Source organism: Sander lucioperca, chromosome 11 (assembly GCF_008315115.2).
Source record: "Sander lucioperca isolate FBNREF2018 chromosome 11, SLUC_FBN_1.2, whole genome shotgun sequence".
Lineage (NCBI taxonomy): Eukaryota > Metazoa > Chordata > Actinopteri > Perciformes > Percidae > Sander > Sander lucioperca.
This window is the reverse complement of record NC_050183.1, coordinates 9,165,230-9,185,890: the sequence shown is the minus strand read 5'-3', so window position 1 is coordinate 9,185,890 and position 20,661 is coordinate 9,165,230. Positions and strand designations below refer to the sequence as shown.

The window sequence follows — 20,661 nt, the reverse complement described above, 5'->3', positions numbered from 1 at the left end:
GTTTTTGCATTCGCGTGCTCCCCTGGTTTTCTACAATAAACAAACTTCTTTAGCCTACCTGACAAAGTTTCTACAACCTTCACAGTGGACAAATGCAACTCTTTTCTCTCACTTTTCCAATCCAAAAATCAACACCATTCATAGGCGCCAATACCGTGGGTGCTCCGGAGCTCGAGCACCCACGGAAAATACTGAGCACCCACGTGTGCCAGAGTGCCAGTAGGCTACATTCATTTAAAATTAAACATTGCAGTTGGCGCTAAGTGGAGCATCTGTCATAGTGTGATTGGTTATGTCGGTGGCATTGATTCTTAATTTCCCACGAAGCTGATCGCGGTTACGTGTCAGTTAAACTTTTCATCTCCAATCCTATCTGTATTTGTGAGAAGTGGCGCTGTCCTGAGTTGAAAGCCTACTTTACGGCTTTATTATCGAGTTAATAGGCGTGTGTGTTCGCGTCGGCCCCTGTCCATTTCCTAAGGTTCTGAAATGCAAACAATTTTTAACTACTTTTTTTTTTTTTTTTAAAGGGCGTGCACCTGTGAGCACCCACGGAGGAAAATATAAATCGGTGCCTATGACACCATTTGCAACAACTTGACCACCTCCCCTGCTCCTTCAACCACCACACCTGCCTCCCCCCCTCCACCCTCTCAGTCACTCTCTCATTTCTCTCTGCTGTCTCCTGTGGTCAGGGAGGTTAAGAAGTTTGTTTATTGTAGAGAATTGTTAAAAGGTAGTCTGTATATGCATGGAGATGAACTGTTAACCGCTACATTTGCAACGGCAATGTACCGCAGACGTCGCGGCTCACACCTCTTGATATTTACTGACGTTTGCCTCCCCACCACCAGGCTTCGGGTTCCGCTTACGCATTCTCCCCGGGGCGTCGGGGGCGACTGGCATGGGTGGCTTGGGCCCCGTCATAACTGCTTGCAGTTCTAGTTTTGTATTTTTCTGTCATCTTAAATATGTGGGTTATTGATAAGATGCATAACTTTTATTTGGTTTATGTCAATGTGCATTACATTTATTGAAATCAATAATCAGTATTATCGTTCTGTTCGGACAGTTATTTGCAGTTAATAATATTTTCATGATGTTTCAAGGCTTGTTTAGTAAAAGAAAAAAAACTTAATTATTCACGTTAGAGATGACTTGTGAGTTTGATTTCCTGTTGACCTCTGTGTAATCACAAGAAGGAGAGGAAGAGAGAGAAAAAAAGGAGGAACACGAGGGTGTAGAGTAGAGCAGAGTCGAGCAGATAGTGAGAGACAAACCATATAGCCTAGCGTTTTAATGTGTATTTTAAATACATAGGACTGTGACCTACGAGTGTGAGTTGGCACTGTTTACTGCTGGCCAAGTGTGGTTTCGTTGGACTAAAGCAGCTAGCCAGCTTAGCTAAACTGCCGCCATTGCCGCAGAGGCGAAGGGTCGCATTTTTCACCTGCACACACGGAAGAGGTTTCGGAGGTCGACGCAGAGGTGTTGCTACAGAGGGTCTGCTGCTCATTGCTTCTGTGCGGACTGAAACGGGTCTGGAAAGAGGATGCGGTAGGAACTGTTCTCATTCTACACACAGCATTGGAGGTAGGCCTACTGATGGCCTCGCCTTTTTTTCCATGAGCTCCAACTTTAAGTGCACCAACAAAACTTAATGCAAGCTTGCTAAAAGAACGAACTAAAACAAAGAATGCACTCTGGTAAAAAATACTAAAGACTAAATGGCCCGGGTCTTTCTATTTACTATTTTATTTTCATACTGTGATTTCTCTGTATTAATGTGAACTAAATCCTGCATTCAGTGAATACAAAATTGAACAGGGATACTGTGTTTGTGTTGTTTCTCATTATACTGTAAAACTAGATGGGTTAATTCATATATATTGAGCATTAAGTTAATCTTTTTTTTGGTTATTGAACCAGAATTGTTCTCCTAGCCTCTCATTAGTTACTAAAGTCATAACGAGAGTCATAGCTTACCCTAGACAGATTTATTATACACTGAGATGTCTCTTTCACCATTTTACCAAGTATGTAGTCCAAGGGTGTAACACTGTGATTGCTGCATTAAGTGTTTCTCATATTACGAGCCTATGGTGAAAGGGTTACACAAGCTTGTCAAGTCAAATATCCTATATGGCTTTAATAGAAAAATGTTTGTGACGCATCGTGATGCATCGAGATATCGAATCAAAGACATGATAATCATAATCGAATCGGGAGATCAGTGAAGATTCACACCTCTACTGTAAAGTAGTGTCACATATATCAGGTTTTCCTGTTTGTTTTTGCCACTTCTTGCAGATATCTTATGCAAAATCTAACTTTACATGCCATCCACCAGTCAGGCAAACAAACTGTTAGAAACATTGTGATTTACATTTTTCTGTCTCATTAATATTAAAACTGTTTGCATAGAATATTATACTGATTACTCTTTTCCCTCTCTATTAAATTAAACTGTTTGCATAGTAAGAAACCAAAACACTGTTTGCTCTCACAAGATAACACAGAACCATTGGCTATCTTGTCTGAGCACGGTGTAATGCTGAGGAAAGAACATGCACTCCCTGACCAGATAAGGGAGACGTCATCGACTCTGAACAGATAACAACTGACCACATCAACTCTGTATTATGATTGTATAAATAAGCCGATGTAGAGGGCTTCCTGTTAGACATTTTCTGTACTATGAGTAGTACTGTAAATGGCTCCTTGTGTTCGCAATAAAAATGAACTTTGATATACAGTGAGGAAAATAAGTATTTGAACACCCTGCTATTTTGCAAGTTCTCCCACTTAGAAATCATGGAGGGGTCTGAAATTGTCATCGTAGGTGCATGTCCACTGTGAGAGACATAATCTAAAAAAAAAAATCCAGAAATCACAATGTATGATTTTTTAACTATTTATTTGCATGATACAGCTGCAAATAAGTATTTGAACACCTGTCTATCAGCTAGAATTCTGACCCTCAAAGACCTGTTAGTCTGCCTTTAAAATGTCCACCTCCACTCCATTTATTATCCTAAATTAGATGCACCTGTTTGAGGTCGTTAGCTGCATAAAGACACCTGTCCACCCCATACAATCAGTAAGAATCCAACTACTAACATGGCCAAGACCAAAGAGCTGTCCAAAGACACTAGATACAAAATTGTACACCTCCACAAGGCTGGAAAAAGCTACGGGGAAATTGCCAAGCAGCTTGGTGAAAAAAGGTCCACTGTTGGAGCAATCATTAGAAAATGGAAGGAGCTAAACATGACTGTCAATCTCCCTCGGACTGGGGCTCCATGCAAGATCTCACCTCGTGGGGTCTCAATGATCCTAAGAAAGGTGAGAAATCAGCCCAGAACTACACGGGAGGAGCTGGTCAATGATCTGAAAAGAGCTGGGACCACCGTTTCCAAGGTTACTGTTGGTAATACACTAAGACGTCATGGTTTGAAATCATGCATGGCACGGAAGGTTCCCCTGCTTAAACCAGCACACGTCAAGGCCCGTCTTAAGTTTGCCAATGACCATTTGGATGATCCAGAGGAGTCATGGGAGAAAGTCATGTGGTCAGATGAGACCAAAATAGAACTTTTTGGTCATAATTCCACTAACCGTGTTTGGAGGAAGAAGAATGATGAGTACCATCCCAAGAACACCATCCCTACTGTGAAGCATGGGGGTGGTAGCATCATGCTTTGGGGGTGTTTTTCTGCACATGGGACAGGGCGACTGCACTGTATTAAGGAGAGGATGACCGGGGCCATGTATTGCGAGATTTTGGGGAACAACCTCCTTCCCTCAGTTAGAGCATTGAAGATGGGTCGAGGCTGGGTCTTCCAACATGACAATGACCCGAAGCACACAGCCAGGATAACCAAGGAGTGGCTCTGTAAGAAGCATATCAAGGTTCTGGCGTGGCCTAGCCAGTCTCCAGACCTAAACCCAATAGAGAATCTTTGGAGGGAGCTCAAACTCCGTGTTTCTCAGCGACAGCCCAGAAACCTGACTGATCTAGAGAATATCTGTGTGGAGGAGTGGGCCAAAATCCCTCCTGCAGTGTGTGAAAAACTACAGGAAACGTTTGACCTCTGTAATTGCGAACAAAGGCTACTGTACCAAATATTAACATTGATTTTCTCAGGTGTTCAAATACTTATTTGCAGCTGTATCATACAAATAAATAGTTAAAAAATCATACATTGTGATTTCTGGATTTGTTTTTTTTTAGATTATGTCTCTCACAGTGGACATGCACCTACGATGACAATTTCAGACCCCTCCATGATTTCTAAGTGGGAGAACTCTAAGAGCAAAATAGCAGGGTGTTCAAATACTTATTTTCCTCACTGTAACTTCAGGGGTTTCTGTCTATTCTTGATAATGTAATTATCCTAACACAAACATACAGTACAAATGCAAAGATCATACCTTGAGAAAAGCATGGAAGCGAGGCTTTTGTTTTTCACAACGAACAATTGTTTCCTTGCTCATTTCAAAAAAGTTGACAAAGGGTGGGTAGGCCTTCACCAGCTCTTTAGACTGGAAAGAGAGAAGACAAGGACAGGTCATAAGCATCAAAAGGAAGACCCACACAGATACAAGCATGAGGTTTTACATAAAAGGGAAGAAAAAAAAACTTTGAATCACAATTTGGATTGTTTTGTTTAACCGTTATATTGTGTTAGGGTCAATTTTGACCCGTTTTCAAGTTCAGATGTGTAAAAACTACCATTTACTTTTTTATTGGAACAAGACCTTGTGATATCCTCAGACATGAATATTCTAACAACAAAAGTTGTTGTGAAAATCTTGGTCAATTTTAAATGTCTTTAAAAAAAAGTGACATATGTGGTGTTTTGTCAAATATGACCCGGCAGAGAATATTGGCAGTTGTGGGCTGCTTTTGACTCAAAAATGAACTTGAATGTTAAATGTATTGAATACATAATAACTATGAGGTGAAAAACTATATTGGATGATAATCTTTGTTTTATGAGTATTTGGGGCTGAGTTAAATCACAGGTCAAATTTGACCCGCCAACACAAAAAATGGGTGCAGCTTTCTAACGCATTACATGAGTTTAAATTGTTTAAAAAATAGTTCCATGAAATAATTAGCAATGTTACAATACTTTTATTCCTTTTTATACTGGAAGAACCCTTCTCAGTAGTTACCATACCTGCCTGTCACATGCAACTGTGACTTTTTTTGAGTAACTGCAAATTAAAGTGCATTACTGTTATACGCATTTATGCTCAGCAAACCAATCTTTTATAGATAAAGGATGAATAAAAGCAATGTAATAATCAAAGAAGCATTCAACTCGTGATATTCAACATAGCATTGCAGGCAAAACATCCCTGAAAAGTGTTCATATACCAGTCAGGCAAAGTTTTAGTTTTGCATTAGGAGACCTGCCCTCAAACGGTTTTGGTCATTTACCAGTACCAGAATAAATACTGCAAGGTCCTACCTGGTCTCCTCAGGTAGATACAGCGATACAGTGCTCGATCAATGGTTTTGACCTTCTTCAATTTTTAACCCTACCAGCCCTAAGGTCATTTTTACAGTTCATTGTCCGTCTGGTTTTATTTTCTAAAAAAGCTTGTAAAACATCAACCCTGTTGTCTACAGTCAATTTATGAACATCATTTTTTTCAGGAAAAACTGGGCTATTAGAATATTTGTGCTGCAGTGAGGTCACTTGAATGTAAAAAAAGGTTGTATGACCTTAAACACAAATAAATAAATAAAACGGAACATGAATCTCACAGATATATATTGATATCACAGACAGACCACTAAAAGTGAAGCCAATCTCATGTCTAAATCAGTTCCCATATGTATTAGGAGTCACACTGTGAAGAAATAAACAGTATAACTTATACAGTTGACTAAATATATACATTTTTTCAAAAAAAGTCCAGACGCTTTTGCCCTCATGACATTCACTTACGCCAATAATCAAATAATAATGTCATATTTATTGAAATCACACACACAGCAATTTTCTAAAACAGTTCTCCTATATATTTTGAGTCATGCAGTGCAAAAATAAACATAATGAACATTATAACTCATATAAAAGGACAAACTATTTACATTTCTTCAAAAAAGGCCCACAGTTATGCCAAATCTCAAAACATTCTTGTCTGTAGAACGGTAATTAGACTGGAGTGATCCATCTTGACAGTCTATAGCCTTTGTTCTCGCTTGGATTCGCTGGAGCGATCTATCTTTCCTCTCGATATACTCTTTGTATGACGGACCTGCCTTCCCATTGGTTGAAAGACGTCAACACAATTTCGCAAAGCATCATGGGATATTCAAAATGGCAGCTAGCACCGAGCTAGCGGCAAAAATGACGGAAAATTGATAAATTATGGACATCAAGTGGATAAATCTTGGATATAAGCGTTTGGATTTATTGCTGAACAACTCCGAAAAGAGGCACAACTTCCAGGCTGGATAGAAAACCTGCTGTAAAGGCTACAAAGACACCAAAGACACCCCCGTGATGGCTAACTCGTTAGCTTTTAGCAGCAAAAATTGGTAAGTCTCTACATTAAACCGTTATCAAATTATCTAAATATTAATCAGAGGTGGCGTTGTACGTCGCCGATGACAGCGTCGGGTTCTAAGGGTTAAAAGCAACTGTCAAAATTGACTATTCCTAATTAGTTAATACTTTATTGGGTTACACTTTACTTGAAGGCATCTACGTAAGAGTGACATGACACTGTCATGAATGTGTCATAAACATTATAAACACGTCATAAACGTTTATGACATAACACTTCTTTTAGTACGTGTCAGTCGGTTTTTGTCAAGTTATGGTTAGGGTTCATGTGTCATGACTGTGTCATGTGTATTTGACCCCACTTTCTACACTGATTTTATTTCAACAAAGCTGAAAAATTGGGAATTACATGCTGAACAACTTATCTTAGAGTCTTGAGTGTGGAACAGCAACAGCACACGTCACCATATGTATTTACTTTGTTGTATGAACATGCAAATGTGCAAGGAAAACCTGCAAAATAGTAAAGTTTTTTTGTACTCACATATTTGAGGATGATATCTCCTACACTCTTGTCCTCTGACCAGTCTGTCAAGAGCTCCTCAAGGTCACTCTGAAGAACAAACCATCACACACAGAAAATAAGTTAACAATGCCTCTTAAAAAAATCACCATCGCAATTTAGTCAAATTTGGTTGTGATTGAAAGAGTTGAGAACACACTACCTTTATTCTAGTGTGAACTTCATAGATTTCTGGAATGCTGCAAAATATTGTCTTCAATTCTTCTTGGGCCAGGATGGGTCCACCCACCTGCCCCTCTTTTTCCAATGGAAGCTTGAAAAGCTTCAAATAAAAACAGATATAAGAGAAGCGCAAAAAACAAAATATTGATGAGCAATACTTAGTATAGCATCAGTGATACATTATGTTCTGTTAGGACAGTAAAAATACACATCTAACTTGTCTACATACTGTATTTTAATATGCATGTTTCATATAAATTTTACTTCAAGGTAGACTAATATATTGATTCCTTCAGTTTGCATGAGGTCGCATTTCTGAGTGTCAGTCCACAAAATTTGAGGTTGAGTTTACAAAAAAACTGACACATTGCTGCCTTTTAGTTCTAGTTCGCTTCATGTGAACATGACATTACAGACTGACGGTAACCCATTCATTGGATAGTTTTGGCGACTGTCATCCGTGGAAAAAACTCTTTAATGCACTTTATATTGTTGAACATTTACCTTGGACATAATGTGCAGTGGCCAGTTTTGACAGTGTTTTGAATTGATGAGATGAAGATGAAAAATGAGATGAGCTTTGTGCCCTCTTGACCTCTGCAGTTTGCTTGCTTTCCTCACTACCATTTTCTTCCTGTGCACTAATTCACTTACGCTTAATAGCCAATCAAATGGATTCCTATAACCGACGCCGACATCGTCGATTTAACATTGAATTGGCCGGAAAAGGTCATATTGCGATTGTGATTTACAATGCTGCGATAACGATTGCAATATAATGGTATCATGAGTTTACTTGATTATCAAGGAAAATGCACAAAATAAGCTACTAAAATTTGAAATGTGTATTTTTTTAACTTAAAAAACTTAAGTTAAACGAGCATAAGAAGAAATACATAAACAAAAATGTGCAATACTTTGCGGCTGTGTGAGGGAAATCCGAGAGGAAAAAGAGATAGCAAAGACAATGTAAAGTGAGTTAACAGAGAACACCAAGCTTCTTTAGACACTGGCTTCATCTGTTGTTAATACTGTTGGTAAAGTGAAGGGCATTACAACATGGAGACGTGGGGTGCACACAGCGTGTCATGCACACAGCACACCCTTTTGTTTACTCAAATAATTTTTTGCGCTTATGTAATCGCACTGAGTGACATCGTGATTGCAATTATATTAATCGTGCAGCCATAGTTCATAGTAACAGAGATCTGACCAGGGGCACGTCCAAACTCCAGTCAGTTTAATTTGGTGGGGTAGGGTCCAGTTGTTTTGCCCTGTGTCTGGGACATGTTTTGTCAATATACGTAATACCTGACACAACACCAGCTCTGAACACAGGAATGAGCCTTATACATCACAGATAAGTGTTATATTATATTATTATATTAGACAGTGATAGTAGATAGACAGGAAAGGGGGGAGAGAGATAGGAGATGACACGCAGCAAAGGGCCACAGGTCAGATTTGAACCTCAGCCTACATGAGGTGTGCTCTACCAGGTGAGCAAGAGGTTCAAGATGTGTTTTTTTTAAGACAAGATGGGACATTGTGAACTGCAGTCCTGGTCCCGATTGACAGGTCGGCCTGTAGCCACCCCCTAAAGCAGAGATCTTAAACAGGGGGTCCGGGACCCCTAGGGGGTCCTTAGAGTTACTGCAGGGGGGCCACGAAATTATTGTTCATTACTTGAAAGCTTTTTTTTTTTTAAATTAAAATGTCTTAACATGATCCAACATATTATTAGCAAATATAAATCCACCTATTTGTGAAAAAGCCCCACTGATAATAGGCTTACAGGCCTATAGGTAAGGTAGGTAATCCTTAGGACACTGTAAAACATGATTTATAAAATCATGCCAACAATTATTATTTTAATAGCTTAATATTCTATGCACTAAAAAGGTATGTATAAAGGCTTTAGGCTGCCCTACACAATTTTTATTTATTTATTTTTTAAAGATAATTCTTTTTTGCATTTCAGGCCTTTATTTGTATAGGACAGCTGAAGACATGAAGGGGGAGAGAGGGGGAATGACATGTAGCAAAGGGCCACAGATCGTATTCGAACCCGCGGCTGCTGCGTCGAGGAGTAAACCTCTATATATGGTGAGCTACCCAGGCACCCAATACGCAACTTCATTTTATACAAAATATGTAGTAGGGGGTCCCTGCTCCATCTCTCTTTCAGTGAAGGGGTCCTTGGCTTAAAAAACGTTGAAGACCCCTGCCCTAAAGCATCCCCTGCTTTACCGTCTATGTTAGAATAAATGGGACCATAATTTACAATGTGATCATCATGCTGCATTGAAGAAGACTTGAAACTTGCAATTGATAAACTCATTATGAAAATGTTTACAGAATCAATCAAATCAAGTGAGAAGTAGGGTCATTTTCCCAAAGACTCCTATAAAAATGGACTTGCAACCAGTGGAGTCACCCCCTGCTGGCAATTAGATAGAATGGTAGTCTTAAGCCTCTGATACACTAACCCGACAGCCGACCGTTGGCAGAAAAGGCAGTCGGACTGATCAGTCGGCTCCCCGAGGTCCAAAAAGTGTCTCAGAACAAACCAAAGTGACGCCGACTTGAGCGTGTAATAAATCTCCATAACAGCAGGCAGCGTTAATCTGTATTGTCACCGAAAAAATGAAAACCGGCAGCTGATTGGACGAACGCGTCACGTGGTTCTGGCTGCTCCCAGATTTTTCAACCGGGCATAATGGCGGCTCGTTCAGAATACGACCTCATATTTTACGAAGATAGTTCACTGAAACGTGTTTCTGAAAAAATGCAGTTGTCTTCATTTCAGATCGACAAAAGTCAGTTTAAAAGATTTTGGTCAGATTTGAGAGGCTTAGTCACGCTCATCCCGCTCGTCATTTCCGGGTTAGCATTCCACCAATCAGATTGGTCATGGAGTCCGGCTGCCCTCCCTCCGACGCAACAAGTCGTGTCGGCCAAAATAAAGGCCGACAGCTCCTCGGACGGACGACGGCACGGAACACACCGAGCAGACTCGAGTCACTGACCTCGCCAGACTGTCCGACAGCCGATTATCGTGTTGGTGTGTCACTGCCTTAAGGCACTTTTGCATTGGCTCCATTTTTCAGGCCCAGAAGCTTCGTCCATTGTTTCTACTCTATTATCTGAACAGGTCTTACGCCTTGGCTACACTGCACGCGTAATGTATGCGGACCGGATGTGCCACTGAATGTATCTTTTAACAGGCTACACCTGCAGCGCACACACAACGTAGGATTGTGTGAGTCGCAGGCAAGAGGATGAGCTATTGCTTTGGGATTGTTGTTGTTTCTTCAGTTTTTGGAGCCAGCACAGCACTGTGAAAAGGCATCTACTGTCAGCTGTTATCAAAGGACGCAGGTGAGGGAAACAAGGACAGCCAATACGCTCATTGACATTATGTCGTTTCCTGTATATCGGTAGTTTAAGTTAAAAGACATAGAAACTTTATGATCCATTTCTGTGTAAAAGGGACATACACACCTCACGTAGAGAGTATAAACAGACTATCCTATTTTTACGCTTTTAGAGCAGATCTCCGCAGTGCATACGGAGCACTTACGAGCTGCTCTCATGCCCGGTGTAGCCAGTTTCATTGATTATATTGGAAGTGTTGGACTACCTGCTCTGCATACGTTATGCGTGCAATTTAGCCAACCCTAAAATAATATATGCTGCCTCAGTATAAGGAACTGATGAACTCCGAAAAATACATCAAGTGTATTTTCCCTTCTGGTTAGCTGTGAAGTGAAGAGGGAGCATGGATTGACTATAAAATAGGCAGTAATCAACACCACTACGACTCATGCATGCAGGGATTACTACATGTCTGGATTATGGAGTCAGCCTCAACTGTGTTTTACTTTGATAAATGGCACGGAAGTGGAGCTATAGCGGCATGTGGTGAGTTTGTTTTAGATTCAAGACAGAGAAGTCCACAACACCAAGGGGCTAACCTTAATTCCCAGATTAAGTTAAAACCAGGCAGCTTTTTGTGAGGACAAGGAAGAGTTAAACCCAGTAGAATACAATAGAGAAGACAGATTACAAGAGAGGGAGATGACAAAAATCGAGGATAGATATTTTAAGGCAGAAAGAGAGCAAGACATGTTGAGAAAGAGTGAATAAAAAGGATGTCAAAAATGGAGAAAGTCTAAGGTAGATATTAAAGAAAAAAATACTAAAAGATTAGGGGAAAGACAAAGAGATTGACAGGCAGGTCATTTTCTCCTCTGGTCTCTGCTGGGACCATTTGATAAGACAGTCCAAGAGAGAGCATGCAAACACACACCTTTAATGAGTGTAGCTAAGCCTCAAACTGTTGTCAGGGGCAACCATCTGGCCAGCCTGTGAGTGAGTGTAAGAATTGTCCACATTGTGCTAACACACAGCTACCTGTAGGATGGTGCTTAAAATGTCCACATAGTTTCTCTCAGTCTGGTAGAGCTCCTTCGAGACCTGCCACCTGGCTGACTGCTTGGATAGAACCGGAGTCGAACTCTTAGATGGCTTTGAACTCTCTGGAGGAACATGACAGGCAGAGTGGTATATTAGGGTTGCACAATATATCGTTTTTATAGAGCAAAATCAACTACGCTTATAACTAATAATCCACCTTTAATAAGCAAACAAATACTATTTTGCAGGGATCACATTAACCAAACAATAGCCAAAAGTTTAATTAAAGCATTACTGAATTAACAAAATAAGTTACAATCTGACAAAAATGAGGTTCATCATTACCTAATCCTTAATTACCAGTATAAGCGGTCTGTGCAGGTTAAAAATGAGAAGCCTGCTAACAAAATGTTTTCTACATCAGATCTCTGTGTAATTAGAAAAGAGCCTAGGAAAAGAATTGCATGTTGAACAGTGAACTGCTCTCTACCGCTTTGCGACAGTACCGCCTGCTGTCCATTGCCTGGTTTGATCTGTGCAGCGCTGGGGCATCGTAAAAAATAACAAATGCAAATACAGGTGCCTACTTTTAGTGGAGAAGAGCAGAGAGATGCTTCTAGGAGGCTTCTGAAACACTTGTGGAATTACAAGCATTGTGCAAGGTGTTGCTGAGCAAAACTTTGAGTGGCTTGTCACTAAAATGAGGATAGCTGGTTAGGGTTGGGTATTGAAACCCGGTGCCAATATGGTTCCTAAACGACCGGTATCTACCGCACCAAATAGCAACATGGATTTCAGTGCCACATTTCCGGGCCACTTAAATGCCTGTGCTGCTCTCTGGTGCTCTGAAGACAAAAACTTGTAAAGACACTGAGTAGCCTAGCTGCACTTTGAGACACCGTGGCCTAGTGTTAATTTTGTCACCTATTTTTAATTTAGTCTTAGTCTTGTGCCAAATGTCCTTGTTGGTTTTAGTTATATTTAGTCATTCACATATCTTTTTTTTGTTTTTCGTCGACTAAAAGTCTTGTCATTTTAGTCTAGTTTTAGTCAAAAAATAACTCAAGGTATCTTAGTCAAGTTTTAATCGACTAGAAGTCTCGTCATTTTAGTCTAGTTTTAGTCAAAAGAGAACTCAATATATCTTAGTCAAGTTTTAGTCAAAACATTTTAGTCTTTTTTTAAATAAAAAATTAAAAAATTATTTCTGAGATTATTTCTGATAACCATTTCAGTCAAATAGTTATATAAAAATAAATTATATAAAGTTATATAAATATCGAGCCTCTTCCTTATTTCACCAGTAAATTCCTGTTAAACGACAAAAACAACACTGGATGGGAAAAGGGTATTTTACAATAACTTTGAATGCAGCACGAGGCTGGCGAGGCAAGTTTCAAGTGAACGCAACATGTGTTGTTTTTCAGACAACGGCAGCTACACACTGTCGTATGTCTCGGTGTTGGAATCCTTCACAGTGAAATACAGACAAACTTTTACACTGTTTAGCTGTCAGCATTTTAACCGTGTTTAATCCAGCTGCTAGCTAACGGTAGGCTACCGTTACCTGCTGCCAAGTGTAGCGTTAACTAGCGTCCCGTGCAGCGCTGTTTCAGTTGCCTCTAATGTCCATTTAGGAGCATCAGAGAGAAGCGCAGGCATTTAAGTGGCACCGAAATCTGCGTAGCTATTCGGTCCGGTAAAAAACGGTCTTTAAGGCACCGGTGCCGTATTAGCACCGGGTCTTGGTACCCCCCCCCCCCCTAGTAACAGCTGAATATTCTATTTTATGATAAAACAGTAGAGACGATTGTAGACGAAAATGAAGAGAGATTTTATCTTAGTTTTTATTTTATACAAAACATTTTAGTCTCGTCTTTTTTCGTCAATAATGCATGTTAATTTAGTCTTAGTCAGCGTTTTTGGACATTGGCGCAGTCTCGTCATCGTCTCATCTTATATTTAGTCTCGTCTCATCTGACGAAATTAACACTACCATGGCCACTGCCGCTGCTAACCCTAACCCTGTCGGAGAAACAACACAGATGAAACTTAATGGTGCGTTCAATTGCACCTCGTAAGCTCATGGTGCAAGTTATTGTAAAATACCCTCTGCCATCTAGTGGTTCTCCTTTTTGTCATTTAACAACAACTGACTCATATAATAAGTTATTGTTATTACATTTTAAATAAATCTTTTAATTATGACCATACGACAAGCCGTTCTTTAATGTCACTGAATGTCGTTTTGTGCTCATCATTTTTTTCTTTTCTTAAGTATCGGTACTGGTACCGTTTAGGCACCAGCAGTTTTAAAAGTATCTTTTTAGCACCAGAATCGTAAAAAACCCAGACAATACCCAACCCTATAGCTGGTCCACCAGTCCACCTTAAGTGAGCCTGGGCCGATGTTGTTGCTAACTTTGGGCTCAACATCCTTCACCTTAATCAGTAGGTGGCAAGCAAGACAAGAACTTGGCTTTGGTCTTGAGAAGTTGATGCATTTATTCACCGACAAATAGCCTAAACTTGTGCTCTTGAAGCAAAACCTGACCTGCAGAAGTTACTGGCAGCTGCTGCTGCTCCTCCTCTGGTTGTTGAAGAGTACTTGTACCAGGGTAGGACCTTTTCCTCCTCTCGTCTGTCCTAATCATCCTTTCCCTGGTTTTCCTTCTTCTCATCCTATTCCTGGTCACATTATTTTCTCCTTTGCTCTCTGAACGGTTCCCTACTCTGTCTTCTGAAATTAAGAGGGGTTCATCTTGTTTAGGGTTGGATCATGCAGGTGTTTTCCAGTCCTCCATTTTTCTCTTACCTGCCAAGGCCTTGCATGTCTCAGGGGTATTAGATATGTCCAGCAGAGAACCCATGGACAGGGAATGCTCTGCTGACGGCCTTTTGCGTGGTGGAGGGAAAGGGGAGATCTCCGTCTCCTTGGTAAGCTGAGCCAGCGTGTCCCTGAGACGGCGACGCTTACGGTTACTGTTGGGGGTGGTGAGGGACAGGAGGGACACTGTCTTCTTCATGGCTGGGCTGTCGCTCTGAAGTTACAGGGACAAGATGAATACAAGATGAGTAAAAAATATAGCAACATGAAGGCAAGCCGCATGTCTTGCAAATTATGATATAGTAAAATGTTAGCCCTGTTTGTTGAACAATGAGGTAGGCACGTCATGCTTTAAGGGTGTGGTAACTTGATAAAAATATTTAATAGTGCAGAATCTCACTTGTGCCTGATTCTGCACTATTCAATATTTTTTCGGAGCATTTAACTGCGGACTTTACCTTATTTGAACATTTATTGTATTTGAACATTTACTTTTTTTGTCCTGCACCAGCAACTATATGGATGTGCACAACATGGTCTTTTTTGAACTTGATAAAAATGCCAAATTAATCTCCTTGGAAGATGAGTTGGGTGAGACTGACTGTGGTATTGTATTGTGGACTGGCCAGGTGTAAGGAGGTGAGAAAGTAGGCACGGTGTGAACTTCTCTCTCAAGTGGAACATTAACATTGGCGGTTCAGGTGGTTCGTTTTTGGCCGCTGCTGCCGTGGTCCTGCTCGACACCCTGCACTGCTACAACTATTATTATTTCTAATCATAGTTTAATTATCTTTATTGTTACTATAAGTCCCATGGCGCATCATGTCAACTACTATAATTGTTATGAATCACATCATGTATAGTGTCTCTGTGTCCCAACCAGCAGCAGCAGATGGCCGCCCACTTAGAACCTGGGTCTGTCCGAGGTTTCTGCCTAAAAGGAAGGTTTTCCTTGCCACTGTCGTACCAAATACTTGCTCGTGGGAAATTGTTGGGTCTTTGTAAATCATAATGTGGTCTAGACTAGGGCTGAACGATACATCGAATTTTCATCGTCATCGCGATATGAACTAGCACGATGAACACATCGCAACAGACAGCCTGACACGATGAATAAGGGAAAACAGTTTACACACTGAGACGACGCGAAGCGCAATACGTCTCCATAGCAGCAGGCAGCGCTCCTCTGTATTGTTTCCATTAACAGTCTGATTATTTCACTGAAAATGAAAACCGGCAGCTGATTGGACAAACGCGTCACGTGGTTCTTTTTTCTCCGGAAATTCACAGCCAGACTGTCATGGCGTCTCGTTCAGAATACGATCTCATGTTGTCAAACGTGTTTCTGAAAACATTTTAAGCGAGAAATAGGCCATGCAGTTGCTGAATATGTCTTCATTTCAGATCAACAAAGGTCAGTTTAAAAGATTTTCGTCGAACGTTAATTTCTTATAGTTATAATGCCTCATTTATGTGTAATTTGTTCAATAAAAGCATGTCAAAAATTATCTATTTGATTTCTTTATTCAGTGGGAATAGGCTATTCAATGTTTAGGTTCGCAAAGAACCTATTAAAGCACTAAGACATGGGAACAGTATAGCTAACATTCACATTTGAATATTTATCGCAAGTCATATCGTCATCGCAATATTAAACAATGTTATCGCACATCGCAGCTTTTCCTCATATCGTGCAGCCCTAGTCTAGACCTACTCTATCTATAAAGTGTCCTGAGATAACTCTTGTTGTGATTTGACACTATAATTGAATTTAATTGAATTAACAACTTTAAGGACAGACTTTCCAAAACTGTGTACAATTCATCACGTCCCCTTTCTTTACTATGGCAGGCTTTTTGCCACGTCTTTGAATATGGCCACTTGGAAGAGCTGAAAACACTTTTGTCTTCGGATACAATTGAACGACACTCGGTACAAATCAGTTAATTTCAAGAATAACTTGGCCTTTAGCACCAGTTAAGCCAAATGTGTACATTCCGCTTGTCCGCAAGGATCTGGTTTGGTCCATGTGATGTAAATGTCAATAATAACATAATAACGTAATAATGTAAATGTAAATAAATAAAAATTTAGGGCAGTGGTGGCCTAAAGGTTAGAGACACGAGCTTGTGACCGGGAGGTTGCCGGTTCAATCCCCAGACCGACAGGATAAAATCTGGGTGGGGAAAGTGAAAGAGCAGCACTTGTCCCTCCCTCATTACCACCACTGAGGTGCCCTTGAGCAAGGTCCTTAACCTCCAACCGCTCCAGTGGAGCTGCTCAGTGACCTGCAGATCAGACTGTGGTTGTACTGGGCAGCTTCCAGGTATGAATGTGTAACTGTGTGAATGTGATCAGGGTGTTCCTGCAAAAGAAAGGCTGCCTCTCAGTGAACCTTCCCTGAATAAATAAAGGTTAGGGTTAGGCTAACCTGACTGTACAGATATCAAGCACCTACTGCGCATGCTCCAGTTGTTCCACACTCCAGTCCAGTTGGTGGCGTATGCACTGAAATAATTTAAATATTGAGCCACCAAGGCACTGACAATCTTTTAGACAACAGGAGCCTATCATTTCTGTCTTCGGACGAAAAGTCACCTCCTGAGATCGTCAGACACTTTTAAACAATCTGAGCATGCCCACTTTTAGTGGACAAAAATCGAGGATGCACAATTGCCCCATTAGGATACATTGCAGCACGGTTTGCGCCGGCCCGTCATTGCGATCTTGCTCAATACTGGACCAATTTCAAAGATTTTTGGTCACATCAGTCTATTAGACACAAATGAAGGGGGAAATGTGGTCGAGGTTGAAAAAAAAAAACGAAATACCCTTTAATACACATACATTAACATTATTCAAAATGCACTCACCTTCTCGTAGAGGTACATGGACTCTCCTGCCCGAGCGTCCATCTGAATGCTTCCCCAGAACCACTACCATTGAAAAGAGTAAACTGTTTTTACGGACCCCTGGGTTAGGACAGAGGTACAGTAGGTAATAAAAAAGATTTTGCGTAATACATTTATATAGACTTTCCTTCTCCTTTTGAAAACCAATAAAACTGGCAGAGTAAAGATCAGGCCTTATTGATTGTGGAGTTACTACAGCTAAACCACAACTCTACCTGGGCTCAAATTATTCATCCACAGGAATGGGGAAATCTATTCCTGATCCCTCTCTATGACAGCACAGACAGAGAGAGGGAGACTATAGACTATCTATTGAGGTTTGATCTAAAAGAAATCCTGATCAGATAATCATTTAGCATTCTATATAGGACAAAAAATGAGAGGATTCAGTATTTTTCCCTTGTCTCCCTTGTGTCTGTATCTTCCTCTAGCTAAATCTTAGAGTGTACTGATTATTCTGTTATGTCAAGATGGTGCTTGACCAGTATCAGAGGTATCCAACTTGTTTGTCTTTAGAAGCAGCTCCGAAAACAAACTGTTCTTTCCAAAAAAACTACATACCTCTTGTTTGACCACAAAGAGTTTCTTGGAGGGAGAAAATGGCAGCTCCTTTACAGAGTTTTCCTCCACCACCATGTGTGTACACCTCTCATCTTTAACCTCAAGATAAGTGCCACCTTAAACACAGAAAAACAATGATGAAAAATATATAAACTTAGCACAAAAAGTAAGGAAATTTGTGTTTGGTAGATTATTTCTCTGTGGTAACAATGCTTTTGGCAATACATCTTATACCGTTGGAAAGCCTGTTTAGTTCCCTTTGAAATGGTGCCCCATTTGTAAGGAACATGCATTTGTGGGATGAGCAGCAGCGCTGAGTATGTTGGTTGCGCCCATGAAAAATTTGCCAAATTTTCTCTGCCAATGCCAAACAGCTTATTCTGCCATTGACTCGTTTGTTGTTTGTGGATTGGATGATTGAAGTTTGAAGAAACAAGACATATTGGCAAGTGAACAATTTATTCATTTCACAAACAGGAGCCTCAGTAGGGTATGGAAGAACCATACACAGCCACAACAGCCTGGCACCACCTCCTCATGCTGGTCACCAGCCTGGTCACACACTGCTAGTAAGTAAGTAAGTAAGTAAGTAAGTAAGTAAGTAAGTAAAGTTTATTTCTATAGCACATTTAAAAACAGCTTGCGCTGACCAAAGTGCTGTACATAGCGCATTAGCCACAGGGTCATAAAATAAAATACACTTACAAATCAGTGATTTAGGCTAAAACGACATCAAAAGACAAACACTTAATTACAAACATAGCAGGATAAGACAATTAAACATTGGAAAGCCAATGTAAAAAGGTGAGTTTTAAGCCTGGCTTTGAATATCACAATTGAAGGGGCACTTCTGATGTCAGGTGGCAGTCGGTTCCACAGCTGAGGGCCAGCAACAGAGAAGGCTCTGTCACTATGGGATTATTTTTGTGTCTTTAATTCCAAGCAAAACTTCTCAAGTATCAAACAAAAAACACTAACTCAAGCAAAAAAAAGTGTCACCTCAAAGGTAAAACTTAAAACTTGCAAACAAAACATTTGTGTAGTTGTAAACTATTGGTCTTTTATTTGTTTGATATTATGTCCTTTTGTTTCCAGTTCCCTCTGCTTCTTTCTCACTGATCAGTCTTTTGCTCTCTCCATCACGTTTGCAGTTCTGCTCCCAGCTTTCTCGTTTGCGCTTCCAGAGTCTGTTTGCGATTCTGACACAAAGCTCTCGCGTGGGCGGGTCTTACAGGGGTGCGTCCCCATTGGCTAATGAGTGTTAAGGGAAAGTTTGAGTGACAGCTCAGCCTCAGGTAAACTAACGTTAGAGACTGAGTCTGGTCTTGAGGACACACAAGCCACTCCACAGCGGATTACTGCAAGATTAATAAAGTGTAAGTATTGATCATATATATATATATATATATATATATATATATTGTCTGTGATCTACGTTGCAAGCATGGTTACTGGACGTTTGTTGTTTCGTTGTGTTAAGTTACTAGCTAGCTAGTAAAGCTGTTTAAGTTAGCATTTAACGTTAGCTAACTGCTAACGTTATCTAAAACTTGTAGCCAGCGGCTACGTTACTGAGCTAATTTGCCATGGGAATCATGTATTCTTCGTGAGGCCTTACTCAATGGAGCTGTATTAATTATTGTCTTCTCTCTGTAGAGACCTGCAGGACCCGAGCAGAGCTACGATGCTCTCCCAGGTAACGTTAGGTTAGTAACGTAGTTATATTATGGTCTATTAGGAAAAACTATTATCCAGCTAACTACAAATTATTGTGGTTGCTATTGGCCTGATAATACACAATACTAATATTGGTTAAGCTGTACAATGTAGAAGCTGTGAATATAATGTATTATATCTAGAGGTCGACACATACAGTACATATGCAGTGTTAGCACTGCTTATCTGGTTTATCTTTATAGTTTTGTGCTCATCTGTACTTTCCTAGTTATGACAAAGACTGGCTATCCTAACTCTAATTACATGTCTTCTGTTGCATTTGCAAGCAGGTCAGTATAAGGAAAATGTTCATAGTGTTTTTAAAGCCTACACATTTGCTAATGGCTACTTAAAAGCAAGATATTTTAATTGTAAATCACCCAACCTTGGAAGCCTCAGTTATCAGTAAGAACTTTGTTACCATTTGATTGGTGTAAGGAACTTTGTTATAATTTTCTATCACAGCTCACATCAGGCAGCAGGCAGTCCAACCGGGAGGACATGGTAGCAACAGAGGGAGAGGAGCGTTCAGGCTCTCTGTGGAGGAATCACTATGTGTGCTAAGGCTTCAAACAGCCAGGGTATAGATCATATTTTGCTCAGATATTCAATGAACACTTACAATAAGCTTTTTCTTAAGTTTTCATTGGTGTACTTGTAGTTTCTAAGTCCATTGTATGTCAATATATCCTACTACAGTACAATGTCCTGTAATTTAATTTGTGTTTACATTGTCTTACTGTAATTATATTTTAAAATGCACGTAATATATTAAAACACTTTTTTACATTTACCCTTGTCTGTTTGTTTCAGTATATAATACAGGAAATAAGGTTGAGTCTATTATAATGCTTTATTTTTAGTCCAATATAAAACTTCACATACATAATGGATATTTGAACGTATTTTGCTGGGGCTCCGGTGGTAGAAGAAGCTGGAACTCATTATTTAAAG

General features: G+C 40.1%; 1 protein-coding gene and 1 long non-coding RNA gene across 5 annotated transcripts in view; one reads left to right on the top strand and one right to left on the bottom strand.

The window, feature by feature from the left end:
- Window positions 1-20,661, bottom strand: part of ect2 (epithelial cell transforming 2) — a 109,478-nt gene that overhangs the window by 61,802 nt on the left and 27,015 nt on the right. For 2 of the 4 annotated variants that reach the window (XM_036007304.1, XM_031320593.2), the window contains exons 7-13: window positions 17,992-18,107; window positions 17,392-17,454; window positions 14,507-14,732; window positions 11,689-11,813; window positions 7,253-7,372; window positions 7,072-7,140; window positions 4,435-4,545 (exon numbers count right to left, since the gene is read on the bottom strand). In XM_036007304.1, the coding sequence (XP_035863197.1) occupies window positions 4,435-4,545; window positions 7,072-7,140; window positions 7,253-7,372; window positions 11,689-11,813; window positions 14,507-14,732; window positions 17,392-17,454; window positions 17,992-18,107 (830 nt within the window). Of the gene's footprint in view, window positions 1-4,434; window positions 4,546-7,071; window positions 7,141-7,252; window positions 7,373-11,688; window positions 11,814-14,245; window positions 14,432-14,506; window positions 14,733-17,391; window positions 17,455-17,991; window positions 18,108-20,661 lie in introns of all 4 variants that reach the window. The other 2 variants (XM_031320592.2, XM_031320591.2) reach the window with 2 other exon arrangements.
- LOC118496265 lies at window positions 19,292-20,230 on the top strand. The gene is made up of 3 exons (XR_004898812.1): window positions 19,292-19,367; window positions 19,648-19,697; window positions 20,173-20,230. It is a non-coding gene; the product is annotated as an uncharacterized LOC118496265 (long non-coding RNA).